The 14,783-nt window shown below is 31.8% G+C and overlaps 2 protein-coding genes and 1 pseudogene across 26 annotated transcripts; 2 read left to right on the forward strand and 1 right to left on the reverse strand.

Annotated features, from left to right (window-relative positions):
- Positions 1-3,479: 3,479 nt before the first annotated feature.
- On the reverse strand, positions 3,480-8,138 carry LOC146943526 (beta-galactosidase 1-like). 25 transcript variants are annotated; one of them, XM_085741796.1, is made up of 13 exons: positions 7,853-8,138; positions 7,643-7,686; positions 6,914-7,007; positions 6,674-6,817; positions 6,498-6,586; positions 6,118-6,258; positions 5,965-6,006; positions 5,433-5,494; positions 5,257-5,338; positions 4,828-4,903; positions 4,147-4,300; positions 3,978-4,075; positions 3,480-3,733 (listed from the first exon to the last, which is right to left on the reverse strand). In XM_085741796.1, exons 1-8 carry the CDS (start codon positions 8,009-8,011, stop codon positions 5,473-5,475), a joined length of 735 nt encoding a protein of 244 aa, XP_085597922.1. In that variant the 5' UTR covers positions 8,012-8,138; the 3' UTR covers positions 3,480-3,733; positions 3,978-4,075; positions 4,147-4,300; positions 4,828-4,903; positions 5,257-5,338; positions 5,433-5,472. The 25 variants fall into 25 exon arrangements, with proteins under 25 accessions (XP_085597922.1, XP_085597919.1, XP_085597939.1 ...); XM_085741813.1 differs by lacking the exons at positions 3,480-3,733; positions 5,433-5,494 and adding exons at positions 7,211-7,359; positions 7,460-7,497 and having other exon boundaries at positions 3,825-4,075; positions 7,853-7,984; XM_085741793.1 differs by lacking the exon at positions 5,433-5,494 and having other exon boundaries at positions 3,548-3,733.
- A 1,439-nt stretch (positions 8,139-9,577) lies between these two features.
- Positions 9,578-11,168, forward strand: LOC146943527 (soyasaponin III rhamnosyltransferase pseudogene; annotated as a pseudogene).
- Positions 11,169-13,157: 1,989 nt separating this feature from the next.
- On the forward strand, positions 13,158-14,783 carry LOC146943528 (soyasaponin III rhamnosyltransferase-like). Its single transcript, XM_085741818.1, has one exon. It carries the CDS (start codon positions 13,217-13,219, stop codon positions 14,633-14,635), a length of 1,419 nt encoding a protein of 472 aa, XP_085597944.1. The 5' UTR covers positions 13,158-13,216; the 3' UTR covers positions 14,636-14,783.

Consider the following 14,783-nt stretch of genomic DNA (forward strand, 5'->3'; position numbering starts at 1 on the left):
TTCAATATGAATTGCACTTAAACTCCTTTAAAAAAAATGAATTGCGCTTAAACTTTTTAAATAAACATATACACATTTTAAAAAGTTCGTTATTTAATTAAATACATGCAAAACCTTCTCTAAATATTCTTTTTAGCAAAAAACCTTCTCTAAATATTACGTTACTTTTTTTTAAGGCTAAATATTATGTTACTTTAAAAGTGAACTGAATATTTTTTTTTTAAATGTCAAAATAGTTTATCAACATAAATTGAGTATGAGGTGGGTATCTCAATTAGTTTAACCTAAAAATGAGCTTGAAGTAATGAGCTCAAACCCGGATAAAGAAGTAATCTAACAAACTAGTTATTAACATTTGTTGTTAAAAAACAACAATTGACTCTAATGAATGGACTAGATTCGAACAATATAGTGAAACAATTTTTAAATATTAGGTTGAAGAATTATCTAATGTGCCTCAAATTATTTATCACTTCGTATTGAAATTTTAGATAGAGTATTGAAATCAATTTATCAAATCAATTTATCACTTCGTATTGCAAATCAATTTATCAAATTATTTATCACTTTGCATGGTGAAAAACTATGAAAAGGAAATATTGCAAATCAATTTATCACTTCGTATTGAAATTTTAGATAGAGTATTATGAATTATTAATCTACTAAAATTTCGTGGTTACTTAATTATTTACTAACACTGTTAAATTTATATCTACAAAACTAATTATTAAATTTAGATCGATAAAACTCATTTGTTATTGGTTTAGACTAGATAAGGGCAGGGCATCTGAAAAAACGCAATCATATTCTTAGGCTTTTTTATTTTATTTTATGGATTAGGCATTTTCTTTTATAAAATAGGTATGTGGAAAAATTCAATCATATATTTATAAGATATATCTTTTCGAGAGAAATGTTGAAATCGTAATGTACATATGCTGGGCATTTTATCACAAGTATATTTGGCACAAAATAAAATTGTCTAAGTTGTAGGGACAAGTGTATAAATAAGCACCAAGTTTGGTTCAGAAGGTACCCATTCTTCAATCATAGCCATAAAATATTTTAATAATATATCAATGGTGGATTGGAGCTTTTCCTATCATGGGAAAATTAAAGAGTTCTCCCACCATAAATGCCACCTTAAAATTAATGGTAGATTTAGAAGTTTACAATGAATATTAATTTATCTTCATAGAACTTCAAAAATACTTTTTACACGGTACTTCATGATCCAGAAGAATGCATAAACTCTTATGAAGTCTATCTAAATTTTAAGGTTACTTAATATTTCTTGCCTGGGATGAATTTAAAGTTGAGTTTGTCTTCCATAGAAATTCTAAAAATTGTTTTGCAAACTAATACTTAATTTATTTGATTCATGTCAATGTCAAACTATCATGGACAATGTTAAAATTAAATAGAACTGTTATTGAGCAATGTTCTTATATAAAATAGTAGCGTGCTCATGTTACGATCTACATGTTTGAAGTTAGTTGATTATGACATTTGTTTTGGGCCAAAGTTCTTTTGTGTTAGTAACTGGTTGTTGTCTAATATGTATAATGTATTGGACTATCTTATTCAAATATTTAGCTTTTTTATTTAATTTTTGTTTCAATTTTAGGTTACTTTAATTATTTCTAATGTTATACATCGTATATTTCGTTGAATGGTAGTATTGTGTGTAATTATTTTTAATATTATCCTTTTTAGTTCAATCATCATCATCATTTGACATCGTTTGTATGTAGCTTCTCTAATTCGTTTTATTGTCTTGATAGTTTGAAACCAATCGATATAGTGCCTGTTTGGCTATACGTTTGCAAGCCCCAAAAGCCCGTTTTCACTCTCAAACGCCATTTCAACCTTTTCATGGATGTTTGGATGACTGCAAAATCAATTCCCTAAAACGTGGATCTGACCCAAAACGTGGGTTTCTTTAAAGCTACAAATCGGAGCTTCTGCAGCAACAGAGAATCGATTCCAGGATTTTAATTTTTGGTGAAAGATTTACTTACTATATTACCCTTATCTTATTCTCCAATTTCCTACACGTCTTTTTCTTTAGCACTTACCATTTTTCTTCATAGATGTTAAAGATGAACAGAGAGAAAATGAGTAAAAACTTGTAAAAAAATAAAATGATAAACTTTTCAATGCGCCGCACCCCATTACAGTGTAGGTTGGCGTTGGCTGTAGGTTGAAGAAACAACAACTGGGCACTGGATTATGTTACCTCTTTGACCCGTTAACTTTTATATTATGGGCTTTCTATTATTTATTTTTGTTTTTTTTTTTGAAGGAATGTTTATTTTTCTTTTGTTAAGAGGAATTTTATTTTTATAAATTATAATCACCGTTCCAAAAGTTAAATCGACTTAATGAATTTAAAATAAAAAAAAAGCTTAATGAAGAAAGAAATAAATTAATGTTAAAAAAAGGGTTATAATTTATATTGAAGTTGAAATCCATTTATGATTTTAGATAAGTTCAAATAATTATGTAAAATGAAAATGGAAATTTAGTTAAATAGAAATAGAAGGGTAATTTGGTCATTTAACATTCAAAATCAATTTTGATTCAAACTAGTTACAAACCCGTGCTTCGCACGGGGTTAGCTACTTTTTTGACAAAATATTATATCGGACGGATAAATTGCGAAATGACAGATCATGTGTCTATAAATTGCTATCATCTCTAAAAGATAGTTTATGAAAACAATTTAAGCTTATATGAAAATAGTTTGACTTTATTTTATATATAATTATAGTTTGACTTTATTTTACATACACACTTATATGATAGAAGTTATGCCATATGGATATATTTAAATTGTTTGTCCAGCCCAGACATTAGACAAAGATAACATTTCAAGACCAATGCCACCTCTTGTCAATATTTTGTCTTCGAGAGCCATGCAACCATGTACATTGGCATACTTATAGCGAATGCAACTTATTCCACACACTACAGATAACTCAAAATCCAACCACTGTGTGGGAATAGGAGAAATTGAATTGTCTTTGCCCAGAAGCAAAACACTGAAGCAAAAACCCTCTAGATGACTTAAAGTGCAAACTTTTTTTTTTTTTGAAGGATTAGAGTGCAAACTTATAGTGAGAATTTTTACTCAAATTTTGGCATTCATGATATATGAAAGACACAAGGACAATTTTTCAAATTCAGTTTTAGAATGATCTAAAAACTTCCTTATATTCCCCTACCACTTTTATTAGGTACAACAGTAGAGAGATCCATTTTGTGACAACAGAACATCACCACAAGAAAACCTCCTGATCTGAAATCAGGGGAGGTACAAACTGAGCTAAAAACCACATGTTACATCCATCTAAGATACAGACCGCCCTTTATGAGGTGGAAAGCGTTTAAATAGAACAGCAAACAAAAAATTTATCTTTTCCCACCCTCCTTATCAATTATGATTCAATGCTAAAGCACATGAAAATTATGGAGTACATTACGATTTCCGGTGAGTTCATTTAAGGTTCAAAGTGTTATTAATAAATCCAATAGAAGAGAAGGGTAGAGATAAGAAGGGTATCTATTCACAACATAGTAGCACCTGTGCAAAACTACTCTCGAGCAATATAGTCATGTTACATACAATCTACATTGCCAAACCCAGAATAAGAGAGTAAAGAAGGCCACAATTCACAATCCGTCCAACAAAGAAGACCTTTAAGTACATTTTGAGTATTTGAACTCATATCTTAGGTTGAATGTACAATCATGAATAGCCAAAAAGAGAAAGTTAGATGACAAAGATAGAAACACATGTATATATGAAAGAACTAAATCAATATTATGAGTATAAATAGTATAAAGCACACATTTGCAATTTTGATTCAATATTTAAAACAAATATATAAAACCTTCTAAGCTAAGAAAGGATATATAAAACATTCTAAGCTAAGAAAGGATATTTTTAGATATCGGTAGTTGTCCGGTCGTACCCAAACAGTTAGATTCCAGAGGAAAATGCACCTAAGATCAAATATTTCGAGCCAGCTTCCGTGGAAAATTACAATTCTGCAGATTTGACCCAATTTTCCTGCATGAAACATGTCAAAATTCATCCAAAAACAGTCTCCAAACAGCCCAAACCAGTTTAATCATCATTACCTACAAAACTATTCGGATTGAGCAGCATTTTCGTTCGCCAGCCTTCAATATCCAGAAGATAGAATTCCGTGTTCATGAGATCTGAATCGTGCAATATGTTAACGAACTTGTCGGCGTAGACGCTCAGGGTTCGAAAAACCCATTACCACTAAAACTGTTCAGAAACAAAAAAAAAGAGCATGAATAACAAAGCAGAAATTTACGGGTCAAATTGAAAGTGGTTATGCCACTATTGTGGGTTTTAATAGAGAAAAAGGCCATGAAATAACAAAGGGATTAGAGTGATACATTAGTTTTCATTAGTAATAAAAATTTAGATGGATAACTCTTATAGCCATATCAATCACATGCTTCATGGAGCAGTTGCATGTCTGCTAAACAAATTCTGGTTAATTGTTATAACATGCTATATTTTCAGTCCAACCCAATACTCTGGCAGTTGTAGTATAGAAATCTATGAATCAGAATTTAACAACACTTGCTTTCATACAAAACTGAATCCAAATATTTAAAATATCTAAAACAAAACTGAAGCAAAATCAATCCAAAACTACAAACACAACACTCATTTGTACAAACTTCCACATATCTAATTTCTATCCACCTTTTACTGCATGAAAATGAAAATAGAAAATCATACATCATAGAAATTCAAGCCATGATTAAAAACCAGGATTATACCTTCAATTTGATTGCCTCTCCAATATCATAAATAGAAATTCACGCTTTTGCTATACAGACGAGCTTGTCACTGCTTCTAGAACATAACAATGTCAATAAATTTGCAAGCTTAGTGGAACCAAATAAAACAAAAAAAACTGAAGAGGGGATTATCTAAGAACAACTGCTGCTAAAGCTAAACATTTATCCCACCCTCCACACAAAAAATCTAAAAAATTTCTACCAAAGACATATGAATTAACAATGCAGATGAAGAACAAATCTGATTTCTCAAATGCCACATTGTGTACATGCCTAGAATTTATCATGAAGTTCATCAGAATTCATAACCACATTGTATAAATGTATATTCAAAAAATCAATGGTAACTATTTCAAATTTATTTCATTAAAAATTATTTAAATTTCTTGATGACATGATTAGTGTTACCTGAATGCTATGACTTCAACAAACTCTGTTTAGTCACCTCTAACATTCAATCCAAAAAATTATGGAACCAAACCAATGTTTCCTGCAGCAGAAGTAGTAATCATATGACCAGATCAAAATCACCTTATATATAAAAAAAGTAAGTGCAAGATAAAAGATATTAAAAAGAGAATTGCCTCAATAGCTTCTTCTCTATATATGCTGCTCTTGAGATAATTATCTTCTTGCAACACATCTGCTATTGCATTAGAAACCAAAGAAAACCCTATAAAACACACAAGAGAGACTCAAATTATGCAGCACAAAAATCCATAGAGCTAGTTTCATGATTAAAATGCTACTCTAAACCACTTATGCAATTACTTGAACCTTCAGGACTTCAAATACACTCAAATTTTACAGAAATTTAAATCCAAACTTACAAAAATCTAGTCACCTCTAACATCATGATTAAAATGCTACTCTAAACCACTTATGCAATTACTTGAACCTTCAGGACTTCAAATACACTCAAATTTTACAGAAATTTAAATCCAAACTTACAAAAATTTAGTCACCTCTAACATTCAATCCATTTATTAGTGTACTATTATCATGCTGTTACATGATATTTGGAAATACAATGTCTTAATTATGCTCTCAAATAATTATGCTCCATAAAATTATTTTTTAGGGAATATACTGATAAATCTTATTATATGGACTAACATATTACACTCTATCACCAGACTTTCTTGACATATCCTTGACCTAAAAGTTCAAATAAAAAAATGATAAGATAGTAATAACTATATGTCAGAACTCAGAAGTGTAATGAACGGGAACAATAAATGGTTATGATTGTCAAATTGTAGTCATCACCTTGCAAGCAATGGAGCAGTACTGATATGAATCAGCTCCATTTGAGTTTCTGCTGCCAAAGCCGCATGATGATGCATCATCCAATGCTGACCCACATCGTGGGAGACGATGCAGAACCCGCCGTTTGTTGCATTTGTATTGCTGCGATCAAAGAGGAATCAAATACAGACACTAAAATAACTTCATTAAAAAATTGAATTACTTAAACCCATTTATTTACTTTTATTGGCAAACATAATTCTAGTAAGAATTTTTTAGGTGTATGGCTGCATACATAAAAGAGGAACAAAAGTAATGTATAGTCCGACTTATATTATATCTAGCTTGCATTTATCTTCTTCTTATGGAAACCTAAGAAATAAGAAGCAAGGCATCAATACCAGCCAGTCCAAGCTTCTGTCCACATCTTTGGTTTGTAATCCTTATTTGGAAAGAAATAATCACAATAGAAGCCATTGCAGGTATTAATCTGTAAAATTATTTACGTCGAAATTAGAAGCTGAAATCCTTGGAGGCATAAAAGACTATATCAAGAATACAATTCAGCTGAACTTACAACAGGATCAGGAGCATCATCTTGCTTACACATGATCCACAGAACTCCGATACCGAGTCCTATAGCCATATCTGCTGCCCGTTTCGTGTAGGATGTACCAGGAGCACCAATTTCATACTCCATAGGTCCATATTCATTTTCAATCTACACAAAATTAAAAGTTCTAGTCAATAAATAAAACATAAGATAATTTAAAGCTAAGATAGATTAAGTAGAAAGTTAGCAGCATGTTTAGTATACCTGAGACATAATTATTGGACCACCCTGAGACTCAAATAGCTTTTCTGCTTTCATCATATCAACAATCTTCTCACTAAATTTTTGCATTTGAAACCTCATTATAAAAACAAAAACTAATTAGAAGGTACTAACCAATGAAAAGGGAAATAATGAGAATCTTTAACAATTCTTAAGGTATAATAATAACTGAAAATATGACCTTAAATGGACCATTGTCAGTTCTAAAACTGATAAACCAGGAATGTACTTCAACCAAATAGGAAAACCCCTAAAAATCAATCAAAGAAAAATTGATACCAAAATTATCACTATCCGTCGTCTAAGTCGGTAACGCGCAACCATTCAATCACCGGCGACGAAACCCTCTCCGATTTTCGTTTCACAATACAAATTGCATCACAAAAAACTCCAAATCCTTGTTCAATCACCGGACCTAAAAATTCACCCTAAATCCAACAAACTAATAATGAAAATTGATTTTTGTTTGTGTTAATTACAATTGGTTTCAAAAATCATAACTTCTATAAGCAACTGCATACAACAAACCTTAACACAACAATATCACCCTTCATTTAGCAACATATCTAAAATTCAAAATGCAAAAAACAAACAATATCATAGATTAGAGAGATGAATGATAATTAAATGAAAACAAATTTCATCCCAAATATTGGTATTTTTCAGATCAAAGAAGGAAAACGGGATTGGGTTTCAAAACTCTAATTTCACCTTGCTTCTTTCTCTTCCTCGGCTTCTTCTTCTTCTTCTTTGATCTGTACAGGAAAAAAAACTTTACCATGCAATCAATTAACCAAAATGCAGAAACAAAGAAAGAAAAAACTGAAAAACAGAAAACCTAAAACTCAAATTGGGAAAGAAAAAAAAAACCTGAAAAAACCAAATTGAAGAAATAAGCTTGAATTTGAGCTAACATCTTACCAGGATTAAGTTTCCAAGCTTGCATGTTGATTTGGAATGGATTTGGTTGATGAATTTGGTAGGAATTGGAAGAAAGGGGGTAGGCCGAGAGAAGTAGAGAGAGGGAGGAGAGTTCTTTCTGTTTCTCTCGTTCCCGTTTCTCTCTTTCTCTTTTCTCATATTACCCAAGTGCCCGTTGATTTTACCAAAATGCCCTTCTCTCAAATTACAGGATTACGAAAATGCCCTCAGAAGGGCAAAATGGTAAAAAGCACGGACAACTATTTTCATATTTAGTTTAGTAGACTATCCAAACAACATCAACTCATAAGAATCACTTTTAAATAAGTTTATCCTAACATAATCAATTCACATCCAACTCACTTTTAAGCAAAATCAATTCTCTCAAACTCAATTCTATCAAAATCAATTCTCTCCACCGCTATACCAAACACACACATAGACTTGAAAAAGAACGGTGATATTCACCCGTGCCTTCTCTTATTCGGCTATTGACTTTCTATTGAATATTGTATATGTTATGTACTCCCTCTGTCCCAAAATATAAACAAAAATTGGTCAACGAAAGTTAATGTATCTTGTTCAAAATTTGCATCAAATACATCAATTTATGTTGACCTATTTTTGCTTATATTTTAGAACGGAGGGAGTATCTGTGTATTTGGTTATAATGTTGAGTATGGTATATGTTCAAGTAATCATAGTCTTTTGGTTCATTGCATCTGCCTTTGTGTACTGTCTTTTTTCATCTTATTTCCACCCGTGCGTCGCGCACGGGTACCAGACTAGTAAATAAACAATAAAAACGAAAACAAGGCACTTTGAAAACGACAACAAAAAATTTGCTAAACTTTCAAATTAAAAAGTTCTTAATTGGCTCTCTATACTTTTAAACAAATTGTAACTGGTTCTGAAATTAAGGATCCGAAAAATATAGTTTTTGAAACCTACAACATAACAACCAATGTTAAATAAATACATTGATCATAAGTCATAACTTAATCGGTAAGAATGCTGAATTTTTTAGACATGGGGTTTAAATTCTAGTTCCTTCACTTATATGTGTATCCAACAACTATTTTCATTTCGTTTATCTAAAAAATATGAGCACGCTAACATTGATTACTTTTTTCATTATACATTTGACTTAATACTTAATTTGGCTCAATTATATATTATTATTATTATTATTATTATTATTATTATTATTATTATTATTATTATTATTATTATTATTATTATTATTATTATTATTATTATTATTATTATTATTATTATTATTATTATTATTATTATTATTATTATTATTATTATTATTATTATTATTATTATTATTATTATTATTATTATTATTATTATTATTATTATTATTATTATTATTATTATTATTATTATTATTATTATTATTATTATTATTATTATTATTATTATTATTATTATTATTATTATTATTATTATTATTATTATTATGTCTTTCATTTAGAATCTTGCAAAAATTTTGATGGAGAGTTTTGACACTCATTTCAGCTCTACCTTAGTGCGCAGATGATATCCGATTCACATCACAATCTTAACTAAACCCTAAATAAACAAACAAATGTGTGTCTCCTTGACTTACTCGTGCACAATTTAGCGGAATAAATTAGTAGATGCGTGTTTTGCATGCCACCATCATCCATTTCTATTTCTTCCCTATAAGAATATGCCATCTTTTTCATGTATTGCAGCAACAACCCCATAAAAACAACAACATTAATTCATTCATTCATGGATAATAAGAAAAACAAACCTCTTCATGTTGTCATGTTTCCATGGATAGCCATGGGACACATGTACCCATGTTTTGAGGTTTCCAAGATTCTTGCACAAAATGGTCACTTTGTTACACTCATATCCACTCCTTCAATCATAGATCGTCTCCCTAAACTCTCACAAACCCTATCACCATTTATCAATCTCATCAAACTTCCCTTATCATCTTACATTGACAAAAACCATCTTCCAACAAATGCAGATTCAACCATGGATATTCCCTCCAACAAACTCTATTACCTTAAACTAGCCTATGATTCTCTTCAAGAATCTCTAGCTGAAATACTCAAAACTTCAAATCCTGATTGGGTTTTCTATGATTTTGCAGCTAGTTGGTTACCACAGTTAGCAAAGAGTTTGAATTTGAACATATCATGTGCTTATTTCAGTCCTTGTCCTGCATGGAGCATATGCTTCTTTGATACACCAAAACAACAATTTGGTGATGATGTTGCAATTGCAACTACTAGAACAAATCCTGAAGATTACTATGGTCCACCTAAATGGATTTCATTTCCTACAAAGATTGGTTTAAGACCTTATGAGGTAAGAAAATTGCTTGAAGATATCAAAGTTAATGAAACAGGGGCATCCCCTGTTTTTGATCTAAACAGAGCAAATTCAGATTGTGATATGTTTGTTATTAGAAGTTCAAGAGATCTTGAAGGAGAATGGTTAGATTTTCTTGGTGAGTTTTACAACAAGCCTGTGATTCCTGTTGGATTGCTTCCACCAAGAAGAGATTCTTCTGATAAGGTAGATCATAGTCCTGATTGGATTCAAATCAAAGCATGGTTAGACACACAAAAGAGTTCATCTGTTGTTTACATTGCATTTGGGAGTGAGGTGAAATTGAGCCAAGAAAATCTCAATGAATTAGCTCTTGGGATTGAGAATTCTAAGTTACCTTTCTTTTGGGTTTTGAGGGATATATTTGAAAAATGGTTATGTTGAGTTATCAAATGGGTTTGAGGATAGGACAAAAAATCATGGTATAGTGTGGAAAAGTTGGGCCCCACAACCTAAGATCTTAGCTCATGGTTCAGTTGGTGGTTGTTTGACTCATTGTGGTTCTGGTTCAATGATTGAAAATCTTTACTTTGGACATGTTCTTGTTATGTTGCCTTTCTTATTGGATCAAGCTTTGTATTCAAGAGTGATGCAAGAGAAGAAAGTTGGAATTGAGATAGTGAGGAATGAGGAAGATGGGTCATTTACAAGGAATTCAGTTGCTAAGGCATTGAGATTTACTATGGTTGATGAAGAGGGAAGTGATTATAGGAAGAATGCTAAAGAGATAGGGAAGAAATTTAGTAACAAGGAGCTTCATAATCAATATATTGAAAACTTCATTTCTTCACTTCACAATCACAAGTCATAGGAATGTTTAGAAGTATTTAGTAAACATTCATTTGATTTGAAATAAAAACCTTTGATTCAACTTGTGGAATTGCATGTGTTTTTGTGCCAATGAATTTAACTATTATAGCATGATTTGAATAGATTTTTTATGTACAGAGATATATATTTTTAGAATGTAGAGAAATGTTGGTTATCTCTTGTTTGGGTGATGCAGGAAGTTTTATAGCAACACTTTTCACTTCAGTGACTGGCTTGACTGACAGTGACAGTCCCTCGGTAAATGCATATAATTGTTTCATCCTTCCTCGTCATGTTCATGCAGACAGTACAAAGGTTGTTATTTGTTTGTGTGTAGAGCATATATGTTCACTTGCCTCTAGAACACCTTAATTCTTTCAGGTCATTGCCATTAATTTCTACATTTGACCAGTTTGTAAGCATAATCCCTTGAGAAATTCAACATACATAAATCGGTGGGGTGAATCAAATCTAAAATTTTAGTGTGATACAAATTTGTAATTTCTTCGTACGATATTCTTGTTGAATATGAAACTTAGTTGATGATTCGGTTAACAGCTTTTATCAGCGATCACTTTTTTTAAAAGGATTACGTCAAAAGGAATGAACTTCGTCTCTATGCTATGAGTTCTTTAACTACTTCAAAGAGTGTTAGTTCTTCAAACGATTAGACCAATAGAAATGAACTCCGTCTCTATGCTATGAATTCTTTAACTATTTTAAAGAGTATTAAGTGGGGTAAATAATTTTTGAGAACTAAAATGCTCTAAGAAAAACATAAGTAAAAAGCTAAAGGCATATAAACGTAAAATAAGTTGTTTGATTGATTGAGTGTGTCAACGGTAAAATTTACAAGTGATAGTTATAAACCAAGATACTAGAGTCTATGTCCTGTCATCCATGATCTTGACCAACTAAAATGGTGCCCTTAGCATCGTTACTCGACTATAGACTATAGTCGCATGATCGTGTATATGCTTCCTAAAAAATAGTTGTGGGGGTTATCCATTCTTTTCTTAAATAAATTAATTTAATGACAAGAAGTGGACGGCATTATGCCCTCTAAAAAAAATGGACATTAAGGATGAATTATTGCATGCTCTGAGTTACAACTCTTCTTATTGCATCAATTACTAGAATGATCCCTTGCAGCTTCAAGTTAAAATCAATTTAAAACCTTCAAAACAATTATACATCTGTAAAAAATCAATTAATCAATTTTGACACCTTCCAAATTGAAACATACTTGAAGAATAAGTTTGAGTCTAGAAAACAATTTTAGAATCAAAAGATCTAAATTCTTGCTTCAAGTTAAAATCAATTCTAAATACAAAATTAATTCTTCAAAAGAGTAACCAAAATGTTAAAATCTATATAAAAAAAATAATTATCCCCAATATAGATTTCTTGCAGTCGACAAAGGCAACATTCACGATAACATCGATCCTTGGATCGAGATTAGATTTCTAACATTTTTTTATTAAAAACTACTAAAATCTAATCTTTAATATAGTGATCATCAATGTTTTTAATGATCGAGATATCATAATGATCATCAATGTTAGAATGGTTTTTAATGACTGCAAGGAATCCGTATTCTACAAAGTGTCTGTTTAGCACAACGTTTGCAAAACAGAGTTTGATAAAAATCACGACAAAAAACCACGTTAACATAGAAACTAGTAGTGTTACTACTATGCCTAGCAAACGTGCTTTTGTGTGTTGTAAGCAGAAAACCAGACACACACAAAGTCACCATAATATTGACTTGAACGTTAGAATTTCTCAGCAAACAGCCAAGCACCACCACGTTACAAGAGAGAAGAACCAACCCTGAAAGTATAGATCCCAAAACACAATCTTCTTTTTATTTTACAATAAAATAATCATTGCATGGCTCTCGTGGAAGAGCATAGCCTCCTCGTGGAAATAAAATAACGTTGGTTTGGAAGTGTTGTTTGCAAATAATAATAATATAACTGAATGCGTGCCACATGTGGCAGTGTTTGTTTATACAAAACTAATTTTATATTAATTAAAAAAAAAAGGATTACACTTGCTTGAGACTTCGAATGCTACTATATCTTCAACTCTTGCATACTCTTCCTACTCGTATCTTCAACTCTTTGCATATTCTTTCTACTCATACTTACCAAACAAATCCAAGTCTTTATGGGTTCTATTGCTAATGAAGATAGCAACAAATCTCTTCATATTGTAATGCTCCCATGGCTAGCTATGGGACACATATACCCTTACTTTGAAGTAGCCAAAATTCTAGCTTCAAAGGGTCACACTGTCACCTTCATCAACTCCCCCAAAAACATTGACCTAATGCCCAAAACACCCAAAACCATTGAACCATTCATCAAATTGGTAAGATTACCTTTAGCACACATAGAGCAACTCCCACCAGGTGCAGAAAATACAATGGACATTCCACCAAACATGAACTGTTTCCTTAAACTAGCCTATGAAGGTCTCGAAGATGATGTTACTGAGATTCTCAAAGCATCAAAACCTGATTGGGTTTTCTATGATTTTGCAAGTGGTTGGTTAGCACCAATAGCCAAAAGCCTCAACATAGCTGCTGCTCATTACAACATAACACCAGCTTGGAACAAATGTTTCTTTGATCCACCTAAGGATCAAGTCAAAACAAATTTCAAACTTGAAGACATGTGTGGCCCACCAAAATGGGTTCCTTTTCAAACAACCATTCATCTCAAACCTTATGAGATTATTAGAGCTTTTACAGCTCTTAGAAATGAATCAGGTGGAATAGCCGGTTTTGATCTCAACAAAGCTTATTCAAGTTGTGATCTTTTTCTTCTCAGAACATCAAGAGAGCTTGAAGGTGAATGGTTGGATTATATCTCTGAACAGTACAAGATTCCTGTTGTTCCTGTTGGGTTGCTTCCACCATCTATGCAGATAAGAGATGATGAAGAGGAAGAGAACAATCCTGATTGGGTGAAAATCAAAGGGTGGTTGGATTCAAGAGAATCATCTTCCGTTGTTTACATTGGATTTGGGAGTGAGTTGAAGTTGAGTCAGAATGATTTAACTGAGTTGGCTCATGGAATTGAGCTTTCTGGGTTGTCTTTCTTTTGGGCTTTGAAGAATCTGAAAGAGGGTACACTTGAATTACCTGAAGGATTTGAGGAAAGAACGAAAAAACGCGGAATTGTTTGGAAAACATGGGCACCTCAGCTTAAGATCTTAGCTCATGGAGCAATTGGTGGATGTATGAGTCATTGTGGTTCTGGTTCTGTTATTGAGAAGGTTCATTTTGGTCATGTTCTTGTGACACTGCCTTATTTGCTTGACCAATGTTTGTTTTCAAGGGCATTGGTGGAAAAGGAAGTGGCTGTTGAGGTACCAAGGAGTGAGGAAGATGGGTCTTTTACTAGGGACTCAGTGGCTCACTCATTGAGGTTGGCAATTGTGGATGAGGAAGGAAGTACTTTCAGGAACAATGCTAAAGAGTTGGGGAAGGTTTTCAGTTCAAAAGATATTCATAATCAATATATTGATGATCTCATTGCTGCTCTATACAAGTATAGGAATCCTTCCAATTCCAACAACTAAGTAGACTGATTTCTATCATGTGTTTCCCTTTTTTTTTATTGTGATTTTTGTTTTACAATGAAGGTAATTCCTCCTTTTCAATTTTGCAACAAAAATGTTGGATGGCCATCTCTATAAATGGCACTTTTGTTTACCAAAAAACCAAAAA

The sequence above is a fragment of the Medicago sativa genome, chromosome 2 (genome assembly GCF_051527215.1).
Source record: "Medicago sativa cultivar Bolivia chromosome 2, Bolivia_mono, whole genome shotgun sequence".
Lineage (NCBI taxonomy): Eukaryota > Viridiplantae > Streptophyta > Magnoliopsida > Fabales > Fabaceae > Medicago > Medicago sativa.

Excerpts from the sequence above, each read along its gene's own strand:
- LOC146943526 (XM_085741793.1), bottom strand. The coding sequence starts at position 8,011 with ATGAGAAAAGAGAAAGAGAGAAACGGGAACGAGAGAAACAGAAAGAAC. Across the intron at positions 7,008-7,642 it reads GAGGAAGAGAAAGAAGCAAG|GTTTCAAATGCAAAAATTTA; the intron begins GTGAAATTAGAG and ends TTTTATAATGAG. Across the intron at positions 5,339-5,964 it reads CTGGTGATAGAGTGTAATAT|GAAACATTGGTTTGGTTCCA; the intron begins GTTAGTCCATAT and ends CTTCTGCTGCAG.
- LOC146943528 (XM_085741818.1), top strand. The coding sequence starts at position 13,217 with ATGGGTTCTATTGCTAATGAAGATAGCAACAAATCTCTTCATATTGTA.